Source organism: Heteronotia binoei, chromosome 2 (assembly GCF_032191835.1).
Source record: "Heteronotia binoei isolate CCM8104 ecotype False Entrance Well chromosome 2, APGP_CSIRO_Hbin_v1, whole genome shotgun sequence".
Classification (NCBI taxonomy): domain Eukaryota; kingdom Metazoa; phylum Chordata; class Lepidosauria; order Squamata; family Gekkonidae; genus Heteronotia; species Heteronotia binoei.
The window spans coordinates 183,920,761-183,941,777 of record NC_083224.1 but is presented as its reverse complement, the minus strand read 5'-3'; the positions used below and the strand labels follow the sequence as shown (position 1 = coordinate 183,941,777).

At 47.5% G+C, this 21,017-nt stretch overlaps 1 protein-coding gene across 2 annotated transcripts; it reads left to right on the top strand.

Moving 5' to 3' along the window:
- Nucleotides 1–5,360: 5,360 nt before the first annotated feature.
- PRR22 (proline rich 22) lies at nucleotides 5,361–18,238 on the top strand. 2 transcript variants are annotated; one of them, XM_060233387.1, is made up of 3 exons: nucleotides 5,361–5,522; nucleotides 8,413–8,475; nucleotides 17,027–18,238. In XM_060233387.1, the coding sequence occupies exons 1-3, from the start codon at nucleotides 5,396–5,398 to the stop codon at nucleotides 18,142–18,144; spliced, it is 1,308 nt and encodes a 435-aa protein (XP_060089370.1). In that variant the 5' UTR covers nucleotides 5,361–5,395; the 3' UTR covers nucleotides 18,145–18,238. The 2 variants fall into 2 exon arrangements, with proteins under 2 accessions (XP_060089370.1, XP_060089371.1); XM_060233388.1 differs by lacking the exon at nucleotides 8,413–8,475.
- Nucleotides 18,239–21,017: the final 2,779 nt, after the last annotated feature.

Sequence of the window (21,017 nt, the reverse complement as noted above, 5' to 3'; positions counted from 1 at the left end):
AGATTAGCAAGAGGGAGACTTAGGAAGAGCCCATTTGAGCAGAGATCTTTCCACCAACAATACGAAGGTCCGGTATCAGAAAGAAGGCTCCAGAGTTAGAATATTTAAAATGTTTACTAGAAAAATATGTAGAAAAATACAATCTCACACACACACAGTAAAACACCCACAGTCAAGGACTAAGAAGACAGAGGTGATCAATAGGGGATTTTAGGGAGCATTGAAGAGGGCGATGTTACCTGTTCCAAATGTCCAGACGTCTGTATAGCAGGAAAATGGAGATAAGAGCACCAAGGCCAGAGCTAGGGGGGAGCAGAGGGCGTGCTTGTCCCGGGTGCCGCCAATGCGAGAGTGGGCCAGATTGGGTATGGAGCCCATTCTATTCTATAGGCCCATAAAATAGAATGGGCCCATAAGGGGGCATCATTTTGTAATTTTGCACACACACACACCCAACCCCCCCCCAAAAAAAAAACATGTAGATCCGGTTCTGAAGAGCATGCATGACCGGCGTGACACGTCCAAGAGACCCAACTACAGAGAGTAGTGGGGGTACAGACTGTATATGGCACCATACAGAATGAATGAGGCAGTGGGATTTGGACTCCATTTATATGGGGTTTGGAGAGGTGGTGACCAATACTCCCTCTAAGCTGTGGAGTCTTGTGAGCAGAAATTCTGCTTTGTGAGCTACTGGCATTAAAGTTGTGAGCTGCTACATAAATTAGCTTGCTCTGGGGCCCTTTTTTCCTGAGCTAAGATAAAAATGTGTGAGCCGGGGACTAAGAAACTGTGAGCAAGCTCACACTAACTCAGCTTAGGGGGAACACTGGTGGAGACCTTCTCAGAGCTATGAGAGCTATAATGGTCGTTGATGTGTCTTTCCCGGATACCTGAATAGATTCCCAGTTCAAGACAATAGATGGCAATGATGGGCCATGATGGGCTTAATGTTTGGTATCAATTTAGTTTTGATACTCTGAGGAAGACTCAGGGTGGAAGACAAAGGATTTGTGCAACATGTCTTGCACTAGTATAGAATCATAAGAGTTGGAAGGGACCTCGCAGAATCATAGAGCTGGAAGGGACTTCCAGGGTCATCTAGTCCAACCCCTTGCACAATGCAGGAAACTCATAAATGCCTCCCCCTAAATACTTCATTCCTGTCAGATGGCCATCTAGCTGCTGTTTTAAAACCTCCAAGGAAGGAGAGCCCACCACCTCCCGAGAAAGCCTGTTCCACTGAGGAATCACTCTAACAGTCAGGAAGTTCTTCCTAATGTTGAGACGGAAACTCTTTTGATTTAATTTCATCCCCTTTGGTTCTGGTCCTACCTTCTGGGGCCACAGAAAACAATTCTAAACCATCCTCTAGATGATAGCCCTTCAAGTATTTGAAGATGGTGGTCATATCACCTCTCAGCTCTCCTGGCTAAACACGCCCAGCTCCTTCAACCTTTCTTCATAGGACTTGGTCTCCAGACCCCTCACCATCTTCGTCGCCCTTCTCTGGACCCATTCCAGCTTGCCTATTTCCTTCTTAAAATGTGGTGCCCAAAACTGAATGCAATACTGCAGGTGAGGTCTTACCAGAGCAGAGTAAAGCGATACCGTCACTTCAAGTGATCTGGACACTATACTTCTGTTGATACAACCCTATGCTTCTGTTGAATTGTGGCAGGAAGGTAGGAAGATGGGCCATCAGCAGCTGGCCAAAGATTAAGACATGAGCCATAAGTTACTTGAGAACCCTTTTGCTCTGTACGTTCCTTTGAGAGGGGGAGAAGAGCCAGGCTGGGAGGATACCTATGCTGTAATCAGAACAAGCCTAGACACGTTTCTCTGTCCCTTTACAGAGAGTGGCTTCATTTGGCCTGTTTCTGACAAGTGGCTTCCATCTTAGTTCCAAAGCAGAGGACCCCACAACTTGTAGGGTGCTGCCATAGAGGCAGGCAGCGCCTCCTGGCTACAGGATGAGGCATAACTTACCAGTGGAACTCACCGCCACTGCACATGGTGGTGGCCATGGGCAGAGATAGCTTTAAATGGGGAGAGTTTCAGAGGGCAGTTGTGTCCATCTGCAGTAGAACAGCTCGAGTCACGCCTGGAAGCACCTAAGAAACCAACGGGATTTTCGGGGAATGAGCTTTGTGGCCCTTGAAAGCCTCGCACCCTGGAAAATCTTGTTTGTCTCTAAAGTGCTCCTGGACTCGCATTGAGCTTTATAAGGAGATCAGCCATATCCAGGGGTTTTTTTTGTAGCAGCAACTCTTTTACATATTAGGCCACACACCCCTGATGTAGCCAATCCTCTTGGAGCTTACAGCAGGCCCTGTACAAAGAGCCCTGTAAGCTCATGAAGGATTATTTACATCAGGGGTGTGTGGCTTAATATGCAAAGGAGTTCCTGCTACAAAAAAAGCCCTGGTCATAGAATCATAGAGCTGGAAGGGACCTCCAGGGTCATCTAATCCAACCCCCAGCACAATACAGGAAACCCACAAATACGTCCCCCTAAATTCACAGGATCGTCACTGCTGTCAGATGGCAGTCTAACCTCTGTTTAAAAATCTTCAAGGAAGGCGAGCCCACCACCTCCCGAGGAAACCTGTTCCACTGAGGAATCGCTCTAATGGTCAGGAAATTCTTCCTAATGTTGAGCCGGAAACGCTTTTGATTAAATTTCAACCTGCTGGTTCTGGTCCTACCTTCTGGGGCCACAGAAAACAATTCCACACCATCCTCAGCCCTTCATGTACTTGAAGATGGTGATCCTATCACCTCTCAGCCAGCCCCATAGCTAGGGGCTGCAGGGGGAGGGGGCCATTGGGGGCCATGGGAGAGGGGGCCCTTTAAATCGTGCAAGAGGCTGTTGATTGCTCCTGCATAATTTAGACCCCGCCGATCAGCTGATTTCTGGGCCCTATAAATGGCATGGGAGGGGAAGCAGCTGCACCTGGATGCCCCTCCCATGTGATTGAAATTATGCAGGAGGGAGGCAGCAGCTCGGGGGTGAGCCCCCCCCCCAAACTGTCAGGGGGCCAGGCCCTGTAGCCCCCTGGTTACTATGGGCCTGCTCTCAGCCGCCTCCTCTCCAGGTTCATATCTGTGGAGGAGAGCTCTGTTATTTAATTGAAGGATGCGTGGCACTTATACCCTGCTTTTTTCCTGATCATTGCAAGCCTCCCCCAGAACAGTCTTACCTCCAACCCCTGACCTGCTTAGCTTCAAGCAAGGCAGCAGCCCCCATTAGCCCTTGACATCTAAATAGATGTCTATTAGCCCTTGACATCTAAATAGAGCCTCCATGCACAGGAGCATACTACCAGCAAGGACGCAAAGAGAGGGCCTTTTTTGCTTTCCTGCCCTACTTGTGGGATTCCAGAGGTATCGGGTTGGTTATCGTAGGAAGCGGTATTCCAGACCAGCTGGATCTTGGGTCTGATCCAGGGGGGCTAATGGATGCCAGGTCCCCCATGGCCAGTGGTGGGGAGTGAGGGGTAGGGTTTTCAGCCGCAGGTTGGGAAACTCTTGGAGATTTGGGGGTGGAACCTGGGGAGGGCAGGGACCCCAGATAGGGATGTCAGGTCCTACCTGCCTGCTAGGGTTGCCAAGTCCCCTTCGCATGTGACGCAATGATGTCATCAGGGTGTGACATCATCACGCCAGCACTTGCGGCCTCTCTAGGCATTTCAGGGAAAACTCTATGTTTTTCCCAGATGCTCTAGCCATTTCGTCAGGGAAAACTCTACGGTACCTATTGTACCATAGAGATTTCCCTCCCAAAAGGCTAGAGTGTCTGAAAAAACCATAGAATTTTCCCGGAAACTTCTAGAGTGGACACCATACGACGTCACTGGCGCAACGACGTCACTTCCAGGTGACGGCACAATGACGTCACCGGGGGCTTGGTAGCCCCACTGCCTGCTGGTCGGGGAACTTGGCGCCACTCCCAGAGTCTTCTGTTGCATGCACTTTGCATGCATGATGCAGTTATTTCACTCGGAAGCAACATCATCACTTCGCCAACATCGCGTGTGATGCTCTAAGTTTTGGGCAAAAACTCTATGGTTTTTTGCTACAGAACCATACAGTGTGCCCAAAAACCATAGTGTCATGCACGCCATCCCTGCCATGATGACATCACTTTAGGGTGACATCATCATGTAGGGGACATGGTGCGATGACGTCCCTGTTTGGGGGTGGAGTTTCCTCTGCCAGCCAGCTAGGGGGCGGCGGATTGGAGTCCCCCAAAGTGGGGGAAACCCCACTGAGACTTAGGGGTTTGCAACCCTAAGCTCAGCAGGGTACAATGCCATACAATCCACCAGGGCTTTTTTTGTAGCAGGAACTCCTTTGCATATTAGGCCACACCCCCTGATGTAGCCAATCATCCAAGAGCTTACAGGGCTCTTAGTGCAGGGCCTACTGTAGGCTCCAGGGGGACTGGCTACATCAAAGGGGTGTGGCATAATATGCAAAGGAGCTCCTGCTACAAAAAAAGCCCTGCAAACAGTGTTCCCTCTAAGCTGCGTTAGCATGAGCTAGCTCACAGATTTTTAGCCTCCAGCTCACACATTTTTGTCTTAGCTCAGAAAAAATGGCCCCAGAGTAAACTAATTTATGCAGTAGCTCACAACTTCAATGCCAGTCACTCAGAACTTTAATGCCAGTAGCTCACAAAGTAGAATTTTTGTTCACAAGACTCTGCAGCTTAGAGGGAACATTGCCTGCAATCCATCCTCCAAAGCATCCGTTTTCTCCGAGGGAACTGACCTCTGCAGTCTTGAGATGAGCTGTAATTCCGATAGATCTCCAGGTCCCACCTGGAGGCTGGCATCCCTTGTGGTTCTCATCTCATGGTTCAGTTTTCCACTTCCAAACTCCGTCCTTTGCACACATTTTACACTCCCTCCGAGAAGAACTGAAGAAGAATTGCAGATTTATACCCCGCCCTTCTCTCTGAATCAGAGACTCAGAGCGACTTACAATCTCCTATATCTTCTCCCCTCACAACAGACACCCTGTGAGGTGGGTGGGGCTAAGAGGGCTCTCACAGCAGCTGCCCTTTCAAGGACAACCTCTGCCAGAGCTATGGCTGACCCAAGGCCATTCCAGCAGGTGTAAGTAGAGGAGTGGGAAATCTAACCCAGTTCTCCCAGATAAGCGTCCACCCACTTATTCACTACACCAAACCGGCTCTCCGAGGCTGCCTTTTCCTCTCCAGCCCCTGCAAAGGCCTCAGAATCTTAACGCGCACTTTGGAACTCTTTCCCCGAGTAACCATCAAAACAGAACCTTCCCCCCCTTCCCGTGGCAACAACACTGACTCTCTCTTGGATCTGGCCCAAGTGGGCCAGATGGGAAAAGGCGTCTGTCAGCTCCGCAAAAGATTATGCATCAACCTAAGCTTTTTTACCCAGACCACGAGACGTACGCCCCGAGAGTGCTAGACCGACCGGACAACCAACCTAATCGACCCTTTCCAGCTTTCGTCCTCCCCGAGAATCTTGCGTCCGTAGGTATGGGGTTCTTCGCTCTGTTGTGGCTTTTTCCTCTTCCACGTCGTTTGCTAGTGGTATGCGGCTGCATCACGTTTATTATTTATTTACTTAATTCCATTTATATCCCGCCCCCCCGCCAAAGCGTGCTCAGGGCAGCTTACATATTCCTGCACATGCATGGGCATAACATATAATAAATAAGATAAAAACCATAAAACAATTTAACAACCATGAGACATAAAAATTAACATTTCTACATTTCGGTGCTATGATCTTACAATCAGATTGATGTTTTCTATAGGCGAGTCTTAGATGGTCCTTTCCGCTTCTGCTATACAGCAGCTTGCAAGAGGTGGGCCGGATGTTTCCTGAGAACTGTAGTGGGCAGCAATCTAGTTTGCAAATGCCTGGTGGAAGAGTGCAAGCCCTGCAGAACTGTATGAACTCTCACAGGGCCCTAACTTCTTCCATCAACTCGTTTCACCAGCATGGGTCCACCACAGAGAAGGCCCTGGCTCTGGTTGTCATGAGCCTGGCCTCCTTAGGGCCAGGGATTGAGAGGAGATTTTGTGACCCTGACCGAAATGCTCTCCGGGGAACATGTGGGGAAAGGTGGTCCCTAAGGTATGCAGGTCCCTGGCGTCTCACATGTCCAGTCCTGGGGGGGGGGGGGAAATACCCCTAGGAATGTGGGTTTGCTGACCCCATCCCACAGTGCAGAAGAATTTTGCCCCATTGCAAATACGATACAAAAATTCAGGGGTCATTCCGTAGAAAAAGAGTGCCGGAGTTCATTAGAGCAACTCATTTGCATGACTCATTTGCATAGGTCGCACACCCCTGACATCACCTGAAGGTGTATGAAATTATATCAGCTCAGCATCCACCTAAAATGCTTCCTGAACTAGAACTGTCATAAGTCCAGGGGATGTTTTGTAGAAAAATAGGTGGTGGAGCTCATCCAGGGATTGTTATGCAGCTGCACCTACTGTTTAGCAGACAAGGTAGGAAGGAGGAGGGGGAACCCTCAGGAAGGCTCAGGAGCTGTGCTCCTGTGAGCTCCTGCTGCATCCCAGAACAAAACCTTACTCCCATGAGTCCCATCATACTTTTTAAAATTACTTTTGTGGCCACAGTGGCATGAGGAAGATTTCCATCTCTCTGCTTTGTATGTTTTGGTTATTTTCCCAATTTTTTGTGGGGTAAAAATATTAGAAAGTTTGTCAAATCTTAGAATTCAGCAAAATTGTCACAGGGAGTTTGAACAATGGAGCCCAGAAGCAAGTATGGGTGTGTGTGTGTGTGGGGGGGTGTTTAAGAAAGAAAGAGCACAATAAAATTTAGAGGTTCCGGAGCTCTGCTCCTGTGAGCTCCAGCCCAAAATGAGGCCTGCAGAAATCATACCTGCATAGAAGGCCTCCGTTCCTCCAAACTGGGAAGGCAGATGTTGCAAGAAAGATTGGCTCACTGGCCTTTCTACCCCTCCCAACCCTAAAGATGTTTCATAAATATGGGGGAAGCCATTTCATTTGCAAGCATTACACAGCTAAGCCACTCCTGTGCTGAGGGAACCGTAATTCTCCCAAGAGGTTTCGAAAAATGCACTTTAGCTACTTTAACTACCGCACGGAATGATCTATGTACCCTCAGGGCACAGTACAGGCATTCCAATGTAACTGTAATTCTGTAATTAAGACAAAAGCAACACCCAAAAGATGCATATCGGATTTGAGAAGCTGGGAGAAGCAGACATTGTAAAGGCATGTACTCTCTTGCAAAGCTGATTTCAATAACATGGGAAGGTCCAATAAAAACACACAAATTTGGACAATTTTCGATAATGATTAAGTATAAGAGGGAGGAGGATATTAATTTTGGTTCTTAATAATTAAGGGTACCTTTAATATTAATATTTTAAGTTTAATACACTGGCGGGGATCAAGTAACGGGGGGAGGGGCGGGTAGAAAGTAATATATGGGATAGAGGGAAAAAGTAGTTATTAATGATGTAATTTGACTATGCTACCATATGTTACTAATAAATTGTTTGAAATCGAGGGGGGAAAAACACACCAATTTGAGGAAGTGATTACTATGTATCAAAGAAGCAAATGCCCATCCAGTTTTAAAAGCAGGAGAAACAGACCACTATGGATCATAACATCGTAATTTTATCTTGCAAGTGACCTCTTGCAAACTCACCCCAATCACAAAGACACAACAAACTATGCCTCTCAGATTTGAGAAGCAGGAGGAGCATAGAAAATGTCTATCAGATTTGAAAAGTGGGAGAAACAGACCACTACGGATCATAACCTAATTTTCTCTGGCAAGTGATCTCTTGCAAAGCTCACTCCAGTCACAAAGACACAGCAAACTATGCCTGTCATATCTGAGAAGCAGGAGCATAGAATGTCCCAGGATAATTTGTTCTATCCACTGAGTTCTTGTGAAAGTTCATTTCAAAAAACATAAGTTCAGAAAAAAGGGCATTCTTTCTGCCCCCCACCCCCTCCACCAGATGTGGAGAGGGACAGGGGCCCAGCAGAATAGAAAAACAAAAGTCCCTCTATGAAAACACAGGCTTTTTTGTAGAAGAAGCCCAGCAGGAACTCATTTGCATATTAGGCCACACCCCCTAACATCACCATTGTTTTGTGCAGGTTTTTTTGTGGGGAAAGCCCAGCAGGAACTCATTTGCATGTTGGGTCACACCCCCTGATGCCTGTGCGTTCCTGCTCAAAAAAAGCCCTGTGAAAACAAAGTTGGGCACAGGTTTTGCGAAAGGCATCAGTGAACAGTCAAGAACATGGAAAAGGGAATCCTGCTAAGAAATCCAAAGGGCAATATGGGCTTTAAAATATATAACAGTGGAGAGAACATGAATTTTCTTGTGTTACTATTTTAGGGACACCCAATTTGTACCATCCCCCCAATCAAGAGAAAGATCTTTTTCCAGCGCCCCCGGCAGGTAACGCTTACGCGGTGCGTAGATATTAGCGACCAAGGGTGGCATTGAGGGGGGAGGGAAGGGCAGGGACCCAAAATCCTGACTGGGGACAGAGTGGGGAGAAACCCGGCTCCACCTTCTACAACTCTACACTTGAGTAAAATAGCTAAGCTCTAGGGGTTTGGAGCTAACGTTAAAGTTGTCAACCCAAAATCTGCACTGGAGTGTGGAGCAGAGCTGCTGCACACAGGCGCAAGCGGGAGAGTAGAAAGGTCATGCCAACACCAATAGAAATTGAATGAAGTTCGAGTCCAGTGGCACCTTTAAGACCCACGAAGTTTAATTCTGGGTATAAGCTTTTGTGTGCCTATCACATGGTGAGGGCTGGTGTCAGCATACCTTGGGGTAGGGTAACCAGGGCGCGCTTTTTTTGTAGAAAAAGCCCAGCAGGAACTCATTTGCATATTAGGCCACAACCCTTGACACCACCCTCGCTTCACACAGAAACGCCCAACAGTAACTCATTTGCATATTAGGGTATACCCCCTGGCACCAAGCCAGCTGGAACCGCATTCCTGTGCATTCCTACTCAAAAAAGCCCTGCACACCACACCAGCCACCTCCTGTCTGGGTTCTCCCCTGCTTTTGCTCTGATCTTTTCCAAACTGGGCTTGATGGAATCTTAAGGGAAATATCACAGGGCATTTCTGTTGCTTGTGGGTCCCTATCGCTTCAGGGTGTGCGTGTTCTTTTCCATTGCTCCCTCTAGTGGTCATTTCAATATTACATCGCTGTATGTCTGGTGTACTTCCCTGCAGATTTAAACCGCACATTTTTATGCTGGACATATACTGATGTAATGTTAAACTGACCACTAGTGGGAATAAGACACATGACAGCCAAAGTGTGTTTGCACACTGCATGGACAGGAAAACGCACTCTTTTTTTGCAGGTCTCACCCACATGGTTGCCATTTCCCAGTTGGGTGCAGTCGTTAGGAGCGGCGGACTCTAATCTGGAGAACTCGCTTTCATTCCCCACTCCTTCTCCACATGCAGCCGGCTGGGTGACTTTGGGCCAGTCACAGTTCTCTCAGAGGTGGTTTCTCAAGAGCAGTTCTAGGGCTGCCAAACTCTCAGGCAGGGCGGGAGTTCTCCCACTTTGGAGGTCCCCAATGGCCCACAGTGGGCTGGTGGGGGGATCCCCTCCTGATGTCGCCAGTGCAGTGATGTCACTTGTAAGCAATGTCATCGCGCTAGCGATGTTGCACGCTGGCCACTCTAGGAGCTTCTGGGAAAACTCTATGGTTTTCCTGGATGATCTAGCAATTTGGGAGGGAAACTCTATGGTACTGGAGGCTGCAGGGGGCTTGGCAACCCTAAGCAGTTCTCAAAAGAGGAGGAGGAGATCAGATGTTGCAAGAAGAGGAATATTTTATCTCCTCCTCTTCACTCATTGCTCCACCCAGAATTGCCAGGTTCAACTCAAGAAATGTGTGGGGACTTTGGGGGTGGACTTAGGATCCAAGGGTGTGTGACAAGCATGCTTGAACTCCAAAGAGAGTTCTGGCGATCACATTTAAAGGGACAGCACTCTTTTGAAATGCTTTCCCTTCATTTGGAATAATGGATAGGGGCGCCTTCTTTTGGGGCTCAGAGAATTGGACCCCCTGGCCCAATCTTTTTGAAACTTGAGAGGTGTTTTGAGGAGAGGCACCGGATGCTGAAAATTTGGTGCCTCTACCTCAAAAAAACGGGGCCTCAGCTACACACGGATCGATTCGCCATTATACCCTATGGGAATCGGTCTCCATAGGGAATAATGGCGTGCCCGGCTGACATTTCCCTCCCTCCCCCCGCTTTCTGAGGACCCTGAAGCAGGGGGAGGGTCTCCAAACTGGGGGAATCGCTTGCCCTCAACTAGGGATTGGCAACCCTAGAAGGAAAGCCAGCATGCGGGAATGCGGGGTGGCAAAATAGAGCAGGTTACTCGGATGAAATGTGGACTATATCGTGCTACAGCCCCCACTTTTAAAAAAAGAAAGAAAGAGAGCGTTTTCTACTCCAACCATAAGGAGTATCCCTCAAATTAAAGTAGGGTTGCCAATCCCCAGTTGGGGGCAGTCCTCTTAAATGTGATGGCCAGAGGTTCATTCATTCAGAGTTCATTCGTGCTCGTCACACCCTTGCTCCTGGCTCCACCCCCAAAACATCCTGGTTCCACCCGCAAAGTCCACAGGTATTTCTTGAGTCGGACATGGCAACCCTAAATTAAAGAATTTGTTTTCTTGACCAATCCAGGTGGGCACTACTGCTTCTGACCAACATGGCTGCCCATGTAGATTACTGGACTCAAATTTTGTTTTCTTGACCATTCTTTTTTGGTGGGGCCATTCAGTTTTTTGTTCTTTCCCGACCTGGGTCCAACCCTGGCCCACACAGGTGCAGAGGCAGACTTGCAGGCAAGGGGATCCAAGAGATCTCGTTCAGACTTTACAAGTTGCTCCAGAGAGATTTCTTGAAGGAAAAGCCATTTAGAGGCCTTAAATGCCACCAGATTTCCCACAGTTGGGTTGAATGGGAACTGAAACTAGCAACTACATAACTCACAAGAAAGTTGCTATTTTCTTATGTTTTTAAAGAGAGGCCTACCTGTAAGAGCAGTGCTGGATCAGGTCCTCAAATCTGGCAGCTTGTTTCCCAAAGTGGCCAATCGGATGCCCCCATGAGGCCCAGAAGCAAGGCCTGGAGACAAAAAGCTCCCTCTGCTTGTTGCCCTTCCAGCAACAGATGTTCAAAGATAGACTGTTCATGAACACGGAGGCTTCATTTACCTACCATGGCTAACAGTTCCTGGCAGGCTTTCCCAGAATTCCTGTGCCTTTTGGAGGGCATGGCTGTTGCCATGGAGCCAGGGCTGGGCCTAGATTGTCTGGCTCTCTAGGCAAGGCTTTCTGGTGCCCCCCCCCCGATAATATCACTGAGTCACATGGGAGGGGTGCCCAATTTGGTACTACCAGAAGACCGGCAACCTAGGTCTAGCAGCAGGGACGGCCCTGCATGAATTCCACATTGTGCATCATGGGAAGTATTTTCCTTTTGCCTATCATGAACCTACTTCCTGTTTAATCTAATTGGGTGCCCTCCCCACCATGTATCAGTTCTCTCCCCTCTCGGGTTGCCAGGTCTCCGTTGGAAAATACCTGGAGACTTTGGGGGTGGATTTGGAGTGGGTGGGGTTTGGGGAGGGGAGGGGCCTCAGCAGAGTTCAATGCCACAGAGCCCAGCCTTTGAAGCAGCCATTTTCCGATGTAAGTGAATAACAAGTGAAAAAACACCAGAATAACAATAACGCTTTTACACAATATAGTGTATATGCAACCTACATTTATCAAAATACATGCATAGCAGTAGTCATCATTAGTGATTTATAAACCACTTCTGATACTAAATTCACAAATGCTCATAATAGAAACGCAGCTGGAAAAAGAGTTCTTTTCACTCCCCCACACTGTCTGTTGTTTGAAGATAATAAGGTACAGTTCCTCAGAGGCAATTGCCTTCCTGCTGTTTTTCCTTATGTTCAGCAACTTGGTTGGAGTCCTCAAATCTCCAGCACAGCTTGTCTCCGAGAGAGTAAGGGACCGCAGCCTGGGATTCCTCACGGTTTCAGACCTTCGTCAGCCTTTTTCTCTCAGTGTTTTATCCTGGAGCCTCAGTACAACATTCAACAACTTGGATCAACGCATGTTAATTGCTCTTTCTGTTTCCAGCTTTCTTCAGGGGAGCTGATCTCTGCCAGCTGGAGATTAGCTGAAAAAAATGGGAGATCTCCAGGATGTACCTGGAGACTAGCAAACCTCCAACACAGACACTCACACACTTCCTGCACATTTGGATGAATCATGCAGCTGCATGCCTACAACTGGCACCAGAACGCTATTGCATCAGAAGAAGGTAGGGTTGCCACCTTCCAGGTGGCACCTGGAGATCTCCTGCTGTTACAACTCATCTCCAGGTGATCAAGATCAGTTCCCTTGGAGAAAATGGCTGCTTTGGAGGGGTAGACTGTATGGCATTGGACCATGATGAAGTCCCTTTCCTCCTCAAACTCCACCCTCCAAATCTCCAGGTATTTCCCAACCCAAATCTGGCAAAACCAGAAGAAGACTCCTTGGGCATGAGAAAAGTACTACTACTAACAGAATAGATCTACAGGTTCCAAACCACCAGGAACTACTTTGCATATTAGGCCACACACCCTTGATGTAGCCAGTCCTCCTGGAGCTTACAGTAGGCCCTGAACAAAGAGCCCTGTAAGCTCTTGGAGGATTGGCTACATCAGGGGTGTGTGGCCTGATATGCAAATAAGTTCCTGCTAGAAAAAAAATGCTACAAACCACTGCACATATTGTAAAAACTCTTTCATGTGTCTCCCAAGTAATTTTTTCTGCTAAACTCCACTCATTTACCTTTCTTCATAGGGAAATTCACCATAGCCCCTTTTCTACAATTTTTTCAGTCCCATTTGAGAGAAAGAATGACGACCGATATCCACACTGGATCTTCAAAACAGCTACCAATTGAATGTTTGTGTGTCTCTGGGCCACCTCTGGCTGGCCTGGTGTGATGGGGGCGACATTCTTGGTTCATAGGGAGGATATCTGCCATTGGCATGTTGTCAGCTTAGAAACAGGGCTTTATGGTGTCTATAGCCATGAGGATCCTCTGAATCAGGAGCGGGTTCCTAGGAGTCAATAAGAACATAAGAACATAAGAACATAAGAGAAGCCATGTTGGATCAGGCCAACGGCCCATCAAGTCCAACACTCTGTGTCACACAGTGGCAAAAAATGTTATATACACACATACACTGTGGCTAATAGCCACTGGTGGACCTGTGCTCCATACACTGTGGCTAATAGCCACTGATGGACCTGTGCTCCATATTTTTATCTAAACCCCTCTTGAAGGTGGCTATACTTGTGGCCGCCACCACCTCCTGTGGCAGTGAATTCCACATGTTAATCACCCTTTGGGTGAAGAAGTACTTCCTTTTATCCGTCTTAACCTGTCTGCTCAGCAATTTCATCGAATGCCCACGAGTTCTTGTATTGTGAGAAAGGGAGAAAAGTACTTCTTTCTCTACTTTCTCCATTCCATGCATTATCTTGTAAACCTCTATCATGTCACCCCGCAGTCGACGTTTCTCCAAGCTAAAGAGTCCCAAGCGTTTCAACCTCTCTTCATAGGGAAAGTGCTCCAGCCCTTTAATCATTCTAGTTGCCCTTCTCTGCACCTTCTCTAAAGCTATAATATCCTTTTTGAGGTGCGGCGACCAGAACTGCACACAGTACTCCAAATGAGACCGCACCATCGATTTATACAGGGGCATTATGATACTGGCTGATTTGTTTTCAATTCCCTTCCTAATAATTCCCAGCATGGCATTGGCCTTTTTTATTGCAAACGCACACTGTCTTGACACTTTCAGTGAGTTATCTATCATGACCCCAAGATCTCTCTCTTGATCAGTCTCTGCCAGTTCACACCCCATCAACTTGTATTTGTAGCTGGGATTCTTAGCCCCAATGTGCATTACTTTGCACTTGGCCACATTGAACCGCATCTGCCACGTTGACGCCCACTCACCCAGCCTCAACAGATCCCTTTGGAGTTCCTCACAATCCTCTCTGGTTCTCACCACCCTGAACAATTTAGTGTCATCCGCAAACTTGGCCACTTCACTGCTCACTCCGAACTCTAAATCATTTATGAACAAGTTAAAAAGCATGGGACCCAGTACCGAGCCCTGCGGCACCCCACTGCTTACCGTCCTCCACTGCGAAGACTGCCCATTTATACTCACTCTCTGCTTCCTATTACTCAGCCAGTTTTTGATCCACAAGAGGACCTGTCCTTTTACTCCATGATTCTCAAGCTTTCTAAGGAGCCTTTGATGAGGAACTTTATCAAAAGCTTTCTGGAAGTCAAGGTAAACAACATCTATCGGGTCTCCTTTGTCCACATGTTTGTTCACCCCCTCAAAGAAATGCAACAGGTTAGTGAGGCAAGATCTTCCCTTGCAGAACCCATGCTGAGTCTTCCTCAATAACCCGTGTTCATCAATGTGCCTACTCATTCTGTCCTTGATAATGGTTTCTACCAACTTTCCCGGTATTGAAGTCAGACTGACTGGCCTGTAGTTTCCCGGATCTCCTCTGGAACCTTTTTTAAAGATGGGGGTGACATTTGCTACCTTCCAGTCCTCAGGAATGGAGGCAGATTTCAATGAAAGATTACAGATTTTTGTTAGAAGATCCACAAGTTCAACTTTGAGTTCCTTCAGAACTCTCGGATGTATGCCATCCGGACCCGGTGACTTATTAGTTTTTAATTTGTCTATCAGTTGTAGGACCTCCTCATTTGTCACCTCAATCTGACTCAGGTCTTTCAACACCCCTTCCAAAATTAGTGGTTCTGGGGCGGGCAAAAAGTTCTCATCTTCTACAGTGAAGACGGAGGCAAAAAATTCATTTAGCTTTTCAGCCATTTCCCTATCCTCCTTCAGTAATCCTTTTACCCCATGGTCATCCAAGGGCCCCACTGCCTCCCTGGCTGGTTTCCTACTTCTAATATATTTGAAGAAAGTTTTATTGTTGGTCTTTATGTTTTTTGCAATATGCTCCTCATAGTCCCTTTTTGCCTGCCTGATCACAGTCTTGCATTTGATTTGCCACAGCCTGTGTTCCCTTTTACTAATCTCACTTGGACTGGTTTTCCACCGCTTAAAGGAGTCCTTCTTACCTTTTACAGCTTCCATTACTTTATTTGTTAACCACGCAGGCCTTTTCTTATGCCTGTTTGTGCCTTTCCTAACTTGTGGTATGTATTTTATCTGAGCTTCTAGGATTATAGTTTTAAATAGCGTCCAAGCTTTCTCAAGGGTTTTGACCGTATGTACCTTTCCTTTCAGTTTCTTCCTCACATGCCTCCTCATCTCAGTGTATTTACCCCTTTTAAAGTTAAACGTGGTTGTGGTGGTCTTTTTGGACAACTCCCTATTTATACAAACGGTGAAATCAATAACATTATGGTCACTGCTCCCAAGCGGCGCAATCACTTTTACATCTCTCACCAAGTCTTGGGCATTACTTAGGACCAAATCCAGGATCGCCCCACCCCTGGTAGGTTCTGAGACCATCTGCTCCATAGCACAGTCATTGAGAGCATCAAGAAACTCAATCTCTTTCTCTCGACCAGAACACATATTGACCCAATCAATCTGCGGGTAGTTAAAATCACCTATTACAACACAGTTTTTACGTTTAGCCGCTATCTTTAAGCCTTCCATCATATTATAATCGTCCTCTCTCTTTTGATTTGGTGGGCGATAACAAACTCCCATAGTTAAATTTCCTTTTGGGCCCTCTATTTCAACCCAAAGCATTTCTAAAAGTGAATCTAATTCTCTGATCTCAGCCTCACTGGACCGTATATCCTCTCTGACATACAGAGCCACCCCACCTCCAACCCTTCCCTCCCTATCCTTCCGATATAGCTTATATCCAGGAATCACCGTGTCCCACTGATTCTCCTCATTCCACCAAGTTTCTGAAATTCCCACAATGTCTATGTTTTCTCCCAGCACTAAACATTCCAATTCACCAATTTTACTTTGAACACTTCTAGCATTTGCATACAAACATCTATAATTTCCCAGGCGAGCTAGGCCCGCCACCTTCCTCCTGCCGCCTCGAGACACTGGCAGACAGTCCATATTGTTTGTCACCTTCACAGTGGACAACTCCGGTCCGTTACCCGGTAGAAAAATAGCAGCTAACCCTTCATCTCTTTGAGACGAGTCCTCCCGAACCAGAGACATTTCATCTCCTGTCGGCTTTCCCCCAAGATTTAGTTTAAAAACTGCTCTGGCAATGCTGGCAATATCTCTCCCAAGGGTTTGGGACAGACAAGAGACAATATTAGCGCCCCCCCCCCCATTGCAGAGCTCCTACATTTCTCTGTCAGCTGCTGATTTGAGTGCACCTCCTCTTTGGAAGAAGGTGAGCTCAAAGCAGAGACTCGTACAGATATGCAACAGCTTTGTCAGAGGACCGCATTAGGAACTATCCAGTCCCATCTGGGGGCAGAGGCCCAGCAGAAGTGGAGCTTCCAGCAGAGGCTAATCAGAAGACAGTGATGCTGGAGCAGAGACTCCTACAGAGATGCAACAGCTAATTTCCTCAAGAGATTTGTTTGGCTGCAGCTCTGCTTCAGAGGTGGGTGATTCAGTCACTCACCTCCCATGCGGAATTACTAGAGGCTGATTAGAGCAGCAACTCGTGCAGAGAAGCATCAGGCAACCTCCTTGGAATGTGAGTATTTTGACTCACCAGCACCTTTTTGTTCCCTGCTTTCTTGTTTCATGCAGCACACTTCCTGCCAGGGGAGAGGGAGATGTTGGGGATTACCATTTATTGAATTGCTGTCCCCTAAGGTGACTTTATAAATCTCCAGACACCTGCTGTCTGGAGTCCCGTTTGTGATTCCTGTCCCTCTCTCCTCCTCAGGCTTCCACATGGCTCCGTGCGGATGTTTCTTTGACCCCCGGATCTACCGCATCGAGTGGGCAACGGCCAATTTTGTCCAGCCCTCGGTTTACAAACTCTCCGGTGGGCTAAGCCCCCAAAGCACATACCTTTTGGACAGCCAGAAATACCTCAAGGGCCCCATTCAGCCGGTCCCATACCCACCCTACCAACCCATTTCAAACAACCCCCCGTTTGTGTTACCTTTCTTCAAACCGGAGCGGCCTGCCCCTAACTTGACAGAGCAGATCAGCTTCATCAGCAAACCTCTCCAAGGCTCCCCGTTTGTGGAGGCCCCTCACCTCCCCAGTGAAGGCCTCGTGCAAAGCAAAGACCACCCACTCCAAGCCACTGTCCCTGGGCTGACCCTCAAGGAGCAGCCTGCTCAGACGGAGACCTACAACCCTCTGAAAGAGCACCCGGTTGACCCTTCAAGCAACAGCACGTCAACCAACCATGACCTGCTCTTTCAAGATACCAAGAACCTCCCCGTGCAAGGAGAAGAATCCAGAGAAAACGACACAAACTCGTATTGTATTGAGAACCCTACTGTTTTGGAGGTCCATTCAGAATCCCAGAGCCCTGTTGGTGTGCCCTTCGGTGAGATAATAACAGAACTGGACCCTTGCATGGACTTGGAGGACATCATCACCAACAAAAACAACTTGCTGGGCGAGCAAGAGCCTTTTGACTTGCCGGAGAAAGTCCTGCTGGAAGATGCCATGAAACTGTTCGACTGCTCTCCGGTTACCGAGGACGACCCCGAGAACGGGACACTAAGAGACAGTTATGACAACGGGTGTTTCCCCTGCGAAGATTCGTCCAGTGACATTCAGTCTCTCAACCTGCCAGATGAGCTGCTCTCATTTGATTACAGTGTCCCGGAAATCCTGGGCACGGTGACGAGCTTGGATTACCTGTATGACGTGAACGCTTTCAGGGAGGACCTGCCGTGGGAAAACAAGGTATCCCCGCAGGGTCACCCGAAACACAGATCCCACTCGGGAGCAGAGGAAAAAAGGAAGGACGGCGCTGTGACGGCCAGGAAGGGCAGATCTGTGGCCTACAAACCACAGCTGGCCTCTGCCCTGGTGAAATGATGGAAGACCCTCAAACGCAGGGGTCTAAGATGCATCCTAGCATACCGGACTTGGGCTTTGTTACACGATCAAGAATGGGGACTGGTTATTCCTAATGTTCCCACCATTTGTAATATTAAAAAAAAAAAGCCTTGAGATTTCTAGAAATCTAAAGATCTCTCCTGTATCTCAGTGAGTGCTCCTTGCCACTATAAACCGGTTCAGAAACCGGTTTCACTTGCACAGCTTCTTCTCAGACTGTCAGATTTTCATGTCGGAGATAAGCCCTGCCATATCATGGCTTCATTTCCTTGCCTGTAGCTTCTCCTCCATCTGTTTGAAAACCAAGTCTGGTGCATGTTCTTTTGGAAGATTCTAGAACTATACAACTGTCCAGCAACCAATTCCCAATTCACTTAGCCCCTGCCATGTGGGGGGAGGGGATTAGAGGGACTAGAACAGGGGTGGGCAAACTTGCTTAACATAAGAGCCGCATAGAATAGACATCTGATGTTTAAGAGCTACAAGACAAGAATGCCAGATGCTTGAGATCCACAAGACGAACGGAAGGAAGGAAGGAAGGAAGGAAGGAAGGAAGGAAGGAAGGAAGGAAGGAAGGAAGGAAGGAAGGAAGGAAGGAAGGAAGGAAGGAAGGAAGGAAGGAAGGAAGGAAGGAAGGAAGGAAGATGAGGGAGGAGAGGTGGAAAGAAAGCAACTTTAACTTTACATGCATTCTTCAAGCTGCTGGCTGCCTTGACTTGGAGAAGTGATTTAAAGAGAGAAATGCCTTCTCCAAGCCAACCGATGGGGCGGTGGGAACGTCAAGAATGTGTGTGAAAGAAAGTTTGGCCACCCCTGGACTAGAATCAGAATTCAGATCTCAGGTTAGCCTTAAAAGTTCACTCGGTTATCTTTGACCAGTCATTTACCCCTCTGAGCCTAACCTGACTGACAAAGAGGGTTGACCCAAGGGTTTTGGGGCCCTGGGCCAGGCAACCAGCCTCTCATACCAACCACTGTCTGGCGCGGGTGAGCTCCCTCCATTGCACAGCCAGGAAAGGGTTGGCAGGCCAGGGGTGCCACTCTGGACATGCCCTTGCCTTCAGGTATCCTAAGCAATTGCCTAGGACCTCGTGGGTCATCCCCTGCTCCTAGGGCTAGCCTGATCTCAGCAGGTCTCGGAAGCTAAGCAGGGTTGGCCTTGGCTAGTATTTGGAAGGGTGACCTCCAAGGAATACCAGGGTCATAACGCAGAGGCAGGTGATGGCAAAATCACCTTTGAAACATCTCTTGCCTTAAAAAATAAGTGCAGCTTGCCACCTAGTGGTGCGTAACACTAAAAGAGCAAGAATTTATATCTGCCAGATAATCTTAGGATCTCCTGGCTATACTACACACACTGCCTAATAATAATAATAATAATAATTCTCCTCCTCCTCCCCACCCCGTTGTGAAAAGGACAGGACTAGTTTTTATCAGAATGTTTTTTGTATTTTTATATATTTTTAACATTCATAAGTACCCTAATATCCAATTATCTGTTGTTTCATATTGGAAATATTGGCCTGGTTCTATACCCTTACTAACACGATTGTTTGAAGGGCCTTGTCTTTTTTTCACTTTGGTGGCTTTGTAAACATTCGCTCCGGTTTTGTAATCCATAGGATTTCTATTCTAAGATTGGTTCGTGTAATTGCATATTCTTTTCATTGTATGTGTATGAAATAACAGATAATTGGATAAAGTGGGAGTCTTTCTCTAACTGGATATTAGGGTACTCAGGAATGCTAAAAACATATAAATATATTAAAAATCTGATTTAAAAAACCACTTAGACTTGGTATTTAGACATTTATTGTTAAAAACTAGGCAGTATTTAATTTAGGCTATTAGATAAGGGCTTTGGGCTCAAGCATTACACCCACTGGGTGGTTTCACACAAGAGATTTGACCCAACCTAGCCCCACCTCCCATTTGGATTAAACGTGCATGATCACATGACCACATCTGCCCTCTGAGCCGCACCTATTTTCACCCCATCTTCAGACACCTCCTATCCGAATTTAAAAGCCACCTGGATTTTCCCAGTAGTTTTCCCCTTAATTGCATTTAGGTCGCATAATCGGCGGCCATTTGAATGCCTGGGTGCAACTCATAAGTGGAAGAACTGTGCGATTGCGCCAAGCCGTTTCTGGGATGGTTGGGTCTCCCCTCCCCACAACCCCTTTTGGAGGAGCGCTTGTGCGCTTCTCTGCTTGAGTGCACACACCAGGGAGGACTAATATCCATGTTTGAGGTGTGCTAGCTGTATGAATCGACAGCCACGGGCCGCCGCTGGGATCCTGCCACTTCAACAGCCAGTATCTGATCCCTCTGAAACGGATCAAACTCAAGCCGGCGTATAATATCGCATCAATTTTCCAGTGTGAAACCACCCATTGCCTCCCTCATCCTAATCAGAACACAGGCAAAGAGGGCGGAAGTGAAAACGATTCTGTTTTATCATTTCCTATTACATGACTTTGGAAGCATTCAGTTTTCTCCACAATATCCTGTCCCCAAATGTCAGGAACCAAACGTGCAGGTTCATGCCCTGGCAACTCTTTAAAAAGGTAAAGGTAGTCCCCTGTGGAAGCACCAGTTGTTTCTGACTCTGGGGTGACGTTGCTTTGTTTTCACGGCAGACTTTTTACGGGGTGGTTTGCCATTGCCTTCCCCAACTCTTTCTCTCTCTCTCTCTCTCTCTCTCTCTCTCTCTCTCGGCTTGACTTCGCAAACGAAGATTTAAGAAGGGTGCAGTAGTCCACGTCTGCTGCAGGCTCGCTGGTGGCTGACAAGACCAATGCGGGACAGGCAGATCCGGCCACAGTGGTTGCAGGGAAAAGTCTGATTTG